The 14,650-nt window shown below is 36.0% G+C and overlaps 1 protein-coding gene across 1 annotated transcript in view; it reads right to left on the reverse strand.

Annotated features, from left to right (window-relative positions):
- Positions 1-14,650, reverse strand: part of SGCZ (sarcoglycan zeta) — a 675,263-nt gene that overhangs the window by 42,084 nt on the left and 618,529 nt on the right. Inside the window, exon 4 of the mRNA XM_028526929.2 lies at positions 12,738-12,825. Within this exon, the coding sequence (XP_028382730.2) occupies positions 12,738-12,825 (88 nt within the window). The remainder of the gene's footprint in view (positions 1-12,737; positions 12,826-14,650) is intronic.

Genomic DNA, 14,650 nt, shown 5'->3' on the forward strand with positions numbered 1-14,650 from the left:
AGGCCTCAGTCTCAGGGTATTAAGGGTCAGTTCCTCCCCCTCCATGGTCCTGTCTTTGTACCTTCTCCATCCTGGTAGCTGTGCCCCCCTCAAAAATCACTCTACTATATACTTTCTGCACCCAGCTGGTCATCTGCTTCCAGGAATCCCAATGGAAGACATTCGTGTTAAACACACTTTTATCCTCTAGACACACTCTACTCGTTGCGCACATTCGTTGGTTTATTTGTAATTCACATCACAAAGCATATCTTCAACACCATTATACCACTCTGAGTTCAAACTTTTAAAGGGACTGTGCATAACAAAAAGCGCCCAAAATTTTTGGATTTACATTGAAAACAATACAATATGGACCCAACTACTTTTTTGTGTATCAAACCTAGTTCTTCCACATGCAAACTACCTGTCCTGTTAAAGTAGAAAAAAATTTAAGTTGAATAAAGTAGATGTTACTTTCCTACATCCAGAAATATATTTCCAAGGGGATGGAAAGACCAAGGACAAAAGAGACCCTTGGTCGTACTGAGAAGGTTTCACTGCTCCCTTGGCAGCAGCCAGGACAGCACTGGAGACTACGTGGGTACAGACCTGGTGGTGGTGGGTGTGGAGGAGACAGCTCTAGCTCAGCAGCCACAGGGTGCAGCGACAGGGAGCTGGAACAGAATACATACTTTCCAACTGTGCCTTCCATGGCTCCGCGCCAAAACTCACGGTCGCTGTTTAGTGTGTGTCACCCAGCTTTCTGTGTCTTGAAATATATCCATATGTGAAAGCTCAGTTATGCTAAATAACATTTCTTCATTTTGATTACTTTGAATGTGTCCACTACACAGAAATTTTAAAAAAATCATATAAATTCAGTTCTATTGATGTTCTGACATGCAAAAGCTTTTATTATGTTACCATAAAAATTAAAAAAAAATGACCAGGGAGAAAGAGGTGTGATAAAAGAGAAAATGGAAGGAGGCCAGAAAACCCATTTAAGATCATAATCATTATTAAATCACTTTCAATATCACACGTTCTTGCTTTGAAACACTTATGGGAATCTCTTTCAAAGCTGTTTATTCTTGTTATTTACATGGTAACCCTACTAACACTTTCCTTAATCTGTTAGATTTTCCTTGTGTAAGAAAAGTCTAGGTATGTTTTGAAAAGGCATATTTGCTGTTCATCAGTTTCCTTGTTCAGCCAGTGTGACCTCCCAGCTTCTGCTTGAGGCTGAATCAGTCTTGCAGCGTCTCTTCCTTTTTCTATTCTAAATACGCTCTCCTTTGACACTCCCACCCCTAAGAACCAGAAACTTTATACAATGGAGTCTGTTTCATTTCCAATAGTTTTGCATTGTTTGCATTCATCTCGTTCCCTTTGTTATGAATGTGATTTTGACAACTGAATACCAAAGGTAATTTCTATTTTCACTGAGTTTTAAGGAGGTTATTCAAAAGCTGAGGTGACCTATTCAATGTTGCAGTCAGCAGACTATTCTAAAGGATCAGTTGATTATGGGTGAGAAAACAGAAGCAGGAGCTGTATTTTGAAGGGAGACTGATTAGCTTAATTTCTTAAAAAGCCTCTGTGTGATCTTGTTAACTTTACAGGAAACAAGCAAACTTTTTCAAGGTGGCTTTTGCGTTTTGTATTCCCAGCAAGCATGCATGAGAGTTCCAGCGGCTCTTATCCATTCCAGCACTTGATGTTGTCAGTATTTTTTATTGTTGTAATTACAATTATTACTGTTTATGATTTCTCAGAGCTTTTAATGTGAAAACATGTATAATTGATGTCTTAGTGTATGATCTGGAAGGCTTTACCCTCCAGATATAATGAAGATATACTGAAGGCTTTATTTCCCACAATGCCCCAGGGTGGGCTTAGGTTGTTGATACATTTAATGATTCAGTTAAGAGTAAAATTTGAGTGAGGAATGGGGCTGCAGACGAAGAAAAAAGGAGACCTCGTCATGCACACTCAGGAAGAAAGAGCATGGGGGAAATAAGCTTGTTTTTTAGAGCCACATACTCCTTAGTCCCCCAAAATAACTTGCATCATGACTGGTCTGTCTGTGAGTTATTTTCAGTAGTCTTTGTAAAATAATACAAAATGGCAAGAACAATGTAAAATTAGAAGCGAGAGATTTTTTCTAAATATTGTGACATGAAAGAAGATGGGTTTTGAATATTATGAGATAGTAACATGCATTAATTTCTTGGAGGGGTACGAGGAGGGTAGAGTATGGAATTTGCATCAGTCCGATGTGTTTGTGAGCATTTAGGAGAGAAAGCAGCGGACACGTGACCTCAGACGAAAGATTTAAAGCAAGACATCCCCAAACTGGATCAATGTATGAGGGGAGGTATAGCATTCAATATTCTTGCTTTTAGGCAAATATATGACAAAATATTGAGGTAGAATATTGTGGGGAAAGGTTACAAGTAAATTCAGAGCCGAGTAAATACTTTCACCAAAGAATGCACATTAAAGGGCTGACAGTAATTTTAAGGCAGTCTTAAAGAGATTTGGCAACACTGTTGGGGAGTATATTGTCCAGAGTCCAGTGAGTACTTGGACTCGAGAATTGCTCTGGTTCATTTCCCCCCTGCCTATACTCAATTTTCTATTCCCACCGTGCCTTATTTTTCTGATGTATGCATGATCTTACTTGGAATTTCTCCAAAACCCCACACAAGAATAGACACATACTCCAAAGTGGAATCTGAGGAAAAAGCTCATGTAGTTAATAGAAGTAGCCCATCATAAGTAACGGCCTCCACCATTCAGCTCCCTGTATCCACTGATTGGCCATTAGCACTGTTCTTCAGTAGTCTGGCCTTGACTGCAACCTCAGCTAGGGCCTCTAAAACCAAGGTAAACAATCTTCTGTGTACGTGTGGACCTCTAGGTTATACTTAGCTTCCTACCAGCAGATGTTTTCAGGTAATTAGTCCCATAACCTTACATTTGTGAACAGTATGCCCCATTAAGTAAATTTCCAAAGACAAATTTCTTATTAAGGCCAACAAAAAATTGCATGTTCAGTAAGTCAATTATATACGAAACTCAAATGCACCCACAACTCTGAGGTCCCACAAATGGAGCCTCATTAAAAACAAAGCTCGGTTCAATGTATAAATTATACACTCATTAATTTCAGGTAAGTCATATAGCTCTAGTGTTAACTAAATATCTAAAATATAATGTAAAAAAACACTCTTACTATTTTTTAGATTTATTTTACTTTTATACTCTGTAATGTATCATTTTTATTTATTACAACCTTTTTACCATTAAAATTTAAACACTGAGCCTGGCCATAGCATATTTTTAATAACTTTATGCAATCACCAAATGAACAAAACAGTTATTTGTCTCTTTAGTGTTTTCCTTAGTATTGTAACATTAGAAATCTGTAACAAATTTTTGTATCACATTTATCGAAAAAACTATATTGTCTCCTTTTCTCACCACGTAAAGACATGGGACAGCCTGGGTCATGCTAACGTGGTAGAGCATGGCACCTTTAAAATGCGTCTTAATAGAAATGCCATTTCTCATTCTCTCCTACATCTTCATTTCTAAATACTCAAGACCAGATTTATTTCCCCGACAACTAAAGGCATCATTACCGAATGCATATTTTGAAATACATATTTTGCCTGGAAGAAAGGACAGTCAGAGATTTTCCTATCACAGCATCCCTGACCATTTTAGCAGATTAGCTACCCGTGGTCCTGAGATGCAGAGTCCAACACTGCGCAGGGGTGTTGTTAGGGCCACACGCCCGTTTCCTATTCAGTGGACCGGCCTCGCAGAACCGTGCCGACTGACCCGCAGGCACGGGGCACCTGATAAAAGCAGGGGGACAGAGGCCAGCAAGGGCTGGAGGTGGCTCAGCCAGACCATCGACCTCAGAATTTGGTCTATGTCCTCTGGAAGAAGAATGCTCCGTATTCCCTGATCCTGCACTCCAACTCTACACATATTTCAGAATTTAATTACGTTTCTGAGATAAGGCATTTGTTTTGTTTTTAAGGTAATAAACAGTAACACAAAAAGGGTAGTGCTGTGAGTCAGGGTGTTGTGACAATGACATAAAAAAATCTGTCATAAAACTTTTCAAAACACACACATTATTGCCTTTTCCTTCAGACACTGAAATTCCCTTATATCGGAGTTACACTGATTTAGGGTCTTAATTTCTAAGAACCCATCCTCCTGTTTTCCTAAGCTTATTAATTAATATTAAACGAATTAACAGTAGTTTAATATTAATACACAAATTAATTGATATTAACAATGAACCGTTAAAATCAACAATGCATTTATTTAATCGCTTAACATGTATGTATAAAATTAAACCTAAGTGTTTTGTTGATCTACTCTCTCAGAGTTATGCAGGCCTCTTTTGCATAAAATATTCAATCTTACTAAGTTGTCCCAGACCACTCCAGCATTTTCTAAGTTAAAAAATATGAGTCTATGACAAAACCCGTGAATTTCTGGTACGTGAGAGTGATCTGTAACCTTCTACTTTTGATATGTTCAACACCATCTGGAGTCAATTAGGTGGGTCCCAGGTGTTCACAGTAGTAATTGCTTTAACGCAAGATTACATGTCACTTTAGGGGTCTTTAAATATTTGTTATAAATATCCTCATCTACATTTTCTCCATTTATTTAGGGAGAAAACATGCTGATGTTTAACATTTACAAAAATAAGCTGATTGGGCTTGCTGAATTAGTTTATGTATACAATTTCATAATAAAACATGTACAGAGCCAGAATTTGATGAAAGAATAAAAGCATAACAAGGATGCCGATTTAGTTGTGTTTATTCACATTCTTAATGTTAAATCTAAAATATGCACTTATTATTTGTGGTTAAGATGTCAAACACTCATGTCAGATGTCATTTAGTCAGGACTACTGCATAGAGGGGAATTTAATGAGCCAAATTATTCATCGATTCATTTCTTTCTCCAAAGGTAAAACATAGTTTTTCACTTCTAGACCTGGGACAGGAGAGACTGTAGAGACAAAGTAGCACAATACTTCTGCCGTAGATAAGGACACTAACTCCCAGAGGCTTGGCAAGTATGCAGAATTTTTACATGTAGATCTAATAAAAATTACACAATTGCAATGCCTAACTTATGCACAATGCAAAGTGTGCTTCAGGAAGTGTTCCCTGAATTTCCCCCACACTTGCCTATTTAACTCTTTATTTTTTACTTTTAAATATTTGTGATACAACATTGGATATGTGCCTGTAACATACATGTAAGTTGTAAAGCACAGTGAGGAAATGAACGCTGGAGCGCCCCCTACGGGATTTAAGAACCAGCACGTGGCCAGTCTGTGCGCATCTCCCTGCCCACGTCTATGCTTCCCTTCCGCGCAGAGGAACTGTTGTGCTGGGTTATGCGTTCATCATTCCCTTCTTCTCTTTTAATAGTTTTGCCATATGTGTATATGTTTCCTCAACAATATAGCTCTTCGTTTCGCTTCCTGGTGAGGTCTTATTAAAAGTACCGTTATTATTGTCTGGAGGTCTGTGCTGCCGTTTGTAGGGTAAATGGCAGGCTGTCTGCAATTTTCTTTGAAATGCCTCAAGGGGAGAAAAAAGGAGAAATGAAGTAAATTAAATAGAATGCTGACAATTATCGAACGTATGTAACAAGAAACATGTACAGGACTGACTGCAGCAGGGCTGTCTAAGTAGCGAATAGCCTGCGGAACATCATACAGAGGTACATTATGCAGCAGCAAAGATTACTGAGTAAGACGCACGGCCTATCTAATTCTTGCGTCAACTACGTAAGCTGAATCCTGGGGAGGAGGATGCCCAGAGTGGCTGGCTCATAGAACTGGGAAGTGACAGACTTGGGGTTTAGCTGTTTTAGAACCACGCCATTAACTATTAAAATATAATTCCTCCCTAAAACTAGCTTGTGAGGAAATTATGATTTCTAGGTGAACATCTCTTCTACAACATTTTGATATATAAATCATATCATGTAGGTCCTCACAATATTAATATTAATTAAAATGGATATATAAAATAATTTTTGAACTTATGTTCTGATTTTCTAGGTTTTCTATAACAATTCTTTTTTTTAATATAAGATTTTATTTATTTATTTTTAGAGAAGGAAGGGAGGGAGAGAGAGAGAGAAACATCAATGTGCGGTTGCTGGGGGTCATGGCCTGCAACCCAGGCATGTACCCTGACTGGGAATCGAACCTGCGACACTTTGGTTCGCAGCCTGCGCTCAGTCCCCTGAGCTATGCCAGCCAGGGCTTCTATAACAATTCTTAGTAATTAGTCATCATCAGAGTGCTTGTCCAGCAAATGTTTTGTGTCTAATCTTGCTCTGCTCCGTGGTTTAAACAACCTTATAAGCATTAAACTATATTAACTTCTTAATTGTAACACAGTTACTATTAAAACTTTGTGATTAGTTATGTGATTAATCCTTAAAATATGATTTTATTTCTTGCTTTATAGAGATTTGATGTTGCCATGAGAGTTGGCTAGTAACTTTTTTGAAAATGCTTCCAAACAAATTAACCTGCAGCATATTGGACGGAATAAAATGCTGACGTCTCCACCGACCCTGCTCTGTGCAGCAGCGGACTCAGAAATGTTTCTACGACTCTGTGCTGGCTTTGCTTTCCTTACACCAGTTCTGGGGGAAGCCTCTGGGCTGCGTGTGTGCGTGCGTGTGTGTGTGTGTGTGTGTCTGTCTGTCTTGGCAGTTGGGGGGTGTACTGAGTCGGGCCGACAACCATTGACACAGTTAAGAGACTCAGTTAGGGTTTCAGTTTTTACTAAAGGATATGATTTTATAATCAGGTTACTTGTTTTCTGAAATGAGAAGATCCTGCCACCATCGGGAATTCTTGGGGCTCCTGCTTCTGCTGACAGATGACACAGCAAGGTGAGTATGTATTGCTACAGAAATGGTCACACACATCACCTCTTGCAGGTAGGCCTAGGTTTTTATCCTGGAATTAAGTTGAACCAGGAAGCATGTTATGGTTTTGCCACCCACAATTATTTCTATCTAACTGCCCTTGACTTCCATGTTCTCAACATTCTACAACTGTGCCAAAGCATTAGCCAACCCAATTCTCCTTTTCATGTACAGTTGCTAAAACAGTACACACTGTATCATCCAGTTTTCTGTCTATTAATCAATGAGTACATCAATTCAGTGTAACTTTGAAAAAAACATTGGTTTCCCATAAGAAGCTCCTATGTTTATTCCTTAAATATAGTGGGATCATGTCATTACTTACAATTTCCTTTATACCTTTACTACCAGGAAGATCCACGTAGTTTAATTTACTCTATAGGATACAAATGGCTTTCATATGTATAAACACTGTATTGATTTTAATGCGATTTTATGCATTTGCACATTTTTATCTCATTAAAACTTACTGTGTTTTAAACATGTATAGTTCATCCTGTGACCTGTATTATTCATGTCCATTGATTCGAAATGAGAAGAAGCCAAATCAAATAAAAATATTTTCCTTAGGATCCTAATGTGTCATTTTTTTCTTATCAAGCACATCTTCTCTAATCATAAATAAAACAAATAGGATTTCTAAGTGTGTGGTGGATTGGCAGTCCTTGGAAAAGACGAAGGACCAGTACAGCGACCTCCGTTCTGGTCTATCCGCTGCTCCCGCATCACTCCAGCCCCCTGACCGCTCCCCAGTGACCCCTGGGCGACGGGGCCAGCTCCGCAGACGTCAGAAGAAACCCAGGAGCTGACTCTCCTGCAGAAGCCGTCTCTTCCTGTGTGCAGTATCATGTGGTGCTTAGTTCTCAAAATGTGAAGTGTGACGTGAAAACTGGTGGTAAACGCAAACATCACTGTGTTTAATGTTTTGGCCAGCGGCATTCTTTCTTATTGTCATACGGATTTATTTCAGAATTACTCTGAAGAAATTTGTAGCATTGACGACTTAGTGAAGACACACAAATGAGTAATTATAGATTGTCATTGAGATTTTTATATAATGTGATTATGTCAGTGATATTTGACAAATGAACATGAGAATATCAACAATGAGCAAATGATTCTGACAACAACAGCTAGCAATTCCTAGGAGCTAGTTCATTTTTCCAAATTTATGGAGCATTAAAACCAGGAGAGTTATGATGAAATATGAGACTGCATTTGAAGCATAAGATTGTGACTTTAAGTACATTTTAAATGTAAAATTTCGGAACGATGGCATTCTAATTATTTAGTACCCAGTTAGTCTTAATGTTTTACCGGGATAATGCTGCAGACGTGGCACCAAGGAGCTTATCTTGCTTACAAGACCAGACCAGAGCAATCGTTCTGGGTTGCTCACTCGACACTGTGACTGAAATTTAAATGAAGGATGCTACTAAACCAAAATAATTAAATACAAAGCTATCTTTACTCATTAATATTAGTCCATGGTCAACCTTTCAGTTTCTCCTCCTTTTATTTCTACTTTCCTGCTGTAGACTGATAACAAAAGATGTAGGAGAAGGGAAAAATCTTATTACTTTTTAGCCATTACTTTATCAAAAAGAAACAATAGCTTACGATGCAGTGTAAGAATAAGCACCATGTAATTTCTTTTCCAAGTTGGCTGAGAGTTGTGGAAGGGCAATCGTTTTGATGAAATTAACATTTATAGTTTTTAAAACTACTTATAATGGTTTCTCTTTTCTATTACAGATCAATGTAATGCTATTGACAAAGAAAAGATAATTATCCCAGTGATATTGTGGGAAAGGGCACCATAAATTAGCAACTCAAATTACTGCAGATTTAATTATTAGTATTATCAGTTTTATGAAAAAAGTATATATCAAAACTACATATTTCATATGCACTGCCTTAGGAAAATTATTTTTATTCTGTATGTCACGTTGTAGTAGTTTCCTAAGAGAATATAAGCTTCACAAAAAATGGTGTATAATTGACATTTTATCCATGTTATTTGATGAAATTGCCCTGAAAAATATAAAATAAGCTATCAAGACATATGAACATATAACACCTACATTCACACACAATTTTTGTCTGTGAAAAAGGAATGACTGGTTAACATAGACATTATTGATTTAAAAATAGAAATTTTGACCTGGATAATAATTCTGATGTGTACTTAAGAAACTTCTAGTTTTTTTCTTTAAGAAATCTGACCTCTTGGGACTGTGTATTTTCTTTAACCACCTTTCTACAACAATCTCATTCCTCTCTTTCAGTTTTATTCTAAGAAGAAAAATTTGTATAAATAAATCTCGAGCTCATTCATCTCCTATGAAAAATTGGAATCTTAGATGTCATGGGGAGAAGGGTTATTGTGGTATCAACAGAAATTTAACATAAAGCCTAGAATTTTATAAGCATATGTAAATATTTGTCAGTTGATTTTTAACCAAAAATCTAAAAAAATGTTTATATTTAATTTTGAGTGAGCTGTCATATGTATAAAATCCTTTTCTTTGCATTTATTAGATTAGAAGTAATCTTGATTTATAGTCTCAGAATGAGTCTTTTTTGGAATTAAGGCAATGGGTCCGTGTAGGTCTTCAGTTACTCGAGTCCTCGGCAAGCTAAATCAGCAGGAGAGTAGGCTTGTATGAAAAAATTAGAAAGACCGGATACAAAGGGGATGGATATTTATTTTGCTGACCAAACACATATAGAATTCTGGGGAAAAATGATACAGTTCACTACCAATAGGGAACACTTTTTCCCTTACATAATGCAAACAAAATGCAGAAAGATAATTCAGTCTCTTATGCTTTGTAATGAAAATTGCTAGATACAGGGTGGAAATTAAATAGTTTTACTTGAGGAATAAATACAGTTGTTTTCCACAAACATTACTCCATTTTTGGAAGTATATTTTTAAATATTGCAAAATAGTATCATGTTTATATTTTAATCAAGACTATGCCCCAAAACAAAAACTGAAAAAAATTAAAAAGCAGCAGGAAAAGATGAAAACAGCTACTTTAGTTGTCAATGCAACTAAAATTAAAGTCTTTTAAATATATTGCTTGAATTTATCCTATTATCTCTTCAACTTCTACTTAAAGAAAAGAAATATTTATCCTGATATGATTTGAAAATTTTCTACATACCAGATATATTTACTATGATGTGTTTTGTAGTATGTCTTCACAACAGTATTGTAATCCAACATATATTCCTCAGCTATCACAGAGATACATTGGATAGAAAAGCACTGTGAGATTTCTAAGTAGTAATGTATTTCTGACTAAAGTGATATAATTATTATAATCATCATCAAAATAATAACAGATTTGAAACATAATTGTCTACCATTTGAGATACTGAAATTGCCCTGATTATTATAATGTTATTCTAAGTAAGTGTCCTTATTTCTGTTTGAGGGATGGAAAACCTGACTCTCCAAGAGATAAATTACTTCTTGGCATCCCAGATGGTTTGACTCCACAGGTGAACACTTTGTTACCACTGCTCTCCCCTTTCTGTACAGCTGTTTCATTCTCTGTGTGTTTACTGAAAATTACAAAGCCAGGAAAAGATGGAGGTCACCAACAGTAGACCCTGGCGACTAGGATGTTAAACAGTTTTTAGTGTAAGCATCAATGGATTGAATATATTTCCATCCACAAATATAAGCTATTGCATTATTAGCTTATTGATTTGCTTCAGTTAAAACTAAGTATAACCTTTCTCCCTCCACCCATCCTTTCTGTCTCTGTTTCTTCCTTCTTCTTTTTTTCTCTCAATTGGCAAATATTGATACTCTATTACAATCAATTTAGCCCTGGCTGATGTAGCTCAGTGGATTGAACACCAGCCTGTAAACCAAAGGGTCACTGGTTCAATTCCCAGTCTAGGGCACATGCCTGGGTTGCAGGCCAGGCCTCCCGTGGAGGGGCGTCTGAGAAGCAACCACATATTGATGTTTCTCTTCCTCTCTTTCTCACTCCCTTATTCTCTGTCTACAAGTAAATAAATAAAATCTTTTTAAAGAAATGATAAAAAAAGTAAAATCAGTTTAAAACTGGTTGGAAGTACAATCATGATACTATTATTCTTTATCTTTCCTTCAGGAAAGCATATGACAAAATGCAAATGGCATTTGATTACACCCTACATAACTGAGCTGCTCTGCTCTATCAGCAGTAGTCATGTAGCTGTTGTATTACAGCAGACACTGGAATATGTTATTTTTGGGTTTAATTTACACTTCATCATTTCCACTAGGGAAATTTTCTTTTTCAAATCAGGAACAGAATATAAAAGAAAGTTTCATCTATCTAAAGTCTTCTCAACTTTAAGAAAATTATGACATGGACCTATGGACAAAGACAACGGGGAGTATTGAATGTGGAAGGTGGGCAATGGGAAGGAGAGGGGAGAACAATGGGGAAAATGGGGACAACTTTAACTGAACAACAATAAAAAATTTTTTAAAAATGTATGACATGGAAAGCTTGCCTGTTCAGGCCTGTTTCTGCAGTTCCAACATAACAATAATGAATTGGCTTAGTCATTCACACTGAGTGCTTGGTGCTTCTGAAGCAGCTCTGTATCCCCAGACACATGTCTCTGATCTTAACTACACTTGTGTATCACTCCCCTGCATAGTTAACATACACCTATGTATCATAAAACACTTTCTAGTTATGGTAATAATGGATACCTATTGACCAACTCTTACACTTTACAGATGTAAAATAGAATTTAATTGGTATAAGTAAAATGTAACTATATATTTTTGGAAATATATGCTAAAATATACGCTCCACTTTGGGGTTCATTAAAATGAAAAACATCAAAAAAGTATTTCATATACTTACAAAGGAAGTAGACAGAATCAAAGTCACGTTCATAAATCTCACCCTTTAAGTGTCACATTTTTGTGTAGTTTAATTAGAAATATTGGAAACATACCTCTGCATTCAAATGATGATAAACTTATTAGGATAATGGTAACTCAGCCTTCAAAATTTTAATTTACCATTTGCAATATACTTTCATGCACACACATACACAAACACAAAATACCAATAAGTGGTAGGCAATTTTCCCATAGAAGAAAATGTATTCATTTTTAGAATTTTAGCAATTACTCCAAGTAAATTTTTGTGCTACCTTACATAATTACAACTGACTTTTAATTTGCCTTTCTTCTTACAAAAATTGAGTCAAATAACTTCTTAGAAAAACTGAGTCAACCAATAATGTCATTTAATATGAATCTCTAAAAATGTTTAAAATATGATAAAACACTAATACTTTATCATTAACTTACACTGATCACTTCTGAAGCTTATAAGCCTTACATTGTAACTAATTCAACATTAAATTTATAAGTAATCATACATTTTAAGATCCATTATGTTCAACTAGTATGTTATTTCTGATTTATATAAGCTGATATTAATATTTGTTGGTAAATGATTTGTCTAACATAAAGGATAAATAGGCAGCACAATATATGTTAATTCAGTCCCATAATAACACACCAACAATAGGAATACCTACCAAACAGAGGGAACTTGAACTAGTCTCATAGTAAAGCAGATCGTATGCGAGATAATTGGTCTGTCTGGGATGTCTGGTTATACATTAGATAGATGACGCACATTTGCTTTTCCCAATTCAAACAACCGCAGAGTTTTACATGGAGTAAGAGGGCACAAACAATTGTATCCCAAAGCACTCACCTACTGTCAGCTGTCCAGTTAACTGCCCCATGTGATTTCTTGCATTCACTGTTACATTCCTGTCAGACTGTAAGACCAGTGGACTATCCTGGGAAACACGTATAAAATAAAGAAATCAAATAAAAAATAGAAATAGAGTCAAAGCTTAACATATAAAATTATACTCCACTTGTTTGGGTATTAGCAAAATTCTGTTTCTCTGTTTTATACTGGTTGAATAATATAAAGAATAGGGATGCTTCATAATAACTACTGTACAGAACAGGAATGGGTCTCCATTGGTAAACGGGCATTAAGTATTGGATGTAAGCATTTCTAACTTTAACTAATTATTGTGCATCGCTGGAATGATAGCCTCTCTTCCTCTCTCCTCCCAATGGCATGCACGCCTGCCTTTGGAGATATATTAGACCTTATCCAGCTGTTAAAGTCTCTTTTGAAGTTGAACTTGGAACTTAGAGATGTCAGCTTAAGTATTATCCCCTCAAAATTGCTTCTCCTGAGAACTGTAACTATAGATTTGTTCAACTCTCAAACTCCCAGTCTCCATTTGTTTTGTTCAAAGCACTTATCAGAAGACAAATCTATTTTGCTCATTTATGTGTTTACTTTTTTAAAAAAAAATTTGTTTCTGTCTCAAGAAAAACTGTCCATGGGATACACAATCATATTCCCACTACTTAGCATACTGCTGAAGGAAAGCATTTACTAAGTGCTTAGTGAATGGATAAATGAATCTTCATAAGATAACAATTATTGCCTTATCTATCCCATGAAGAAATGTGTTGTAAATCATAGAATGGTTTAAGTAAGGAGGTATATAAAACATAAGGTATTTGGGAATTCTCCTTTAGTATTTATAACCTTGATTGATGTTTTCTTCTATCACCTATTTAGTACTTAATAGTAAACTAATTTATTGAAGGGCATTATCACTGCCCAAGGAAGAGATGTGTTAGGCTTTTGTCACTGCCTTTTTCAGACAAGTAACTTACAACTGGCTACGTGATCATTTTTATGACCTAAAACATAAGCAGCCGGGTTATTTACAGACTTCCATTCACTCATTCATTCAACAAGTATTTACTGAGCCTCACTAGGTAGGACAATATCCTAGACGCTTGAAACATTCCAGTGTTCAAAACGGAATAATACCTGGCCTTGTAGTCTGTGGCTTGTAGTCTAGATACCGAAATTCTAAAAATATCTCCCAACACTGTCCTCACCATCAAGGTGGTGTGTCACTTCTACATCAATGTAAATCTGCTAGTGCTTTCATGCATGAGCCAAATAAAAACACTTTCGAGATTGGGATCTGAAATTCATGATTTGATTGCACAGGGAAAGATTTATAGGCTTGTTTCTAAAGCTGTTTTGTGCCCCTTCGGACAGACGGATACAGAGCATTGAGCAGACACACACACACAAGCACACACACATTTTCCTCTTAAAATGGTGCTTTGCTAAGAGATTTAGACAAAGACTTGATTTTTTTCAAATAATTTTCCGTGTTTTGAAGATTATATTCATTTTGTAAATGAGGCATAGTTGTACAAATATCACTACAGTAAAATTTCATTCCCTGCCTGTCTCTCATCACAACTCATTACTTTTTGCAACACATCGAGTCATTTCTGCAGTTTTAAAAAAATCTAATAATTTTTCCATGGATGTTTCTACGCTTCAGGTTCATCTCTGAAGATATCTGAAGTATTTAAAATTAATTTCATATTCATTTGAGCAATATGTTCAAATTCTATTTAAACATGTGATAAAAATATGATAAAAATGATAGCAACTTTTTCAATCATGTAAAAAGGATACAATCCTAAACTATTTATAAATCTGATAATAATGACATTTTAGGTTAAAAATCAGTACCAAGAAAGTACATCTTACCAAAAAAAATGACA

This window comes from Phyllostomus discolor, chromosome 11 (assembly GCF_004126475.2).
Source record: "Phyllostomus discolor isolate MPI-MPIP mPhyDis1 chromosome 11, mPhyDis1.pri.v3, whole genome shotgun sequence".
Taxonomy (NCBI): Eukaryota; Metazoa; Chordata; class Mammalia; order Chiroptera; family Phyllostomidae; genus Phyllostomus; species Phyllostomus discolor.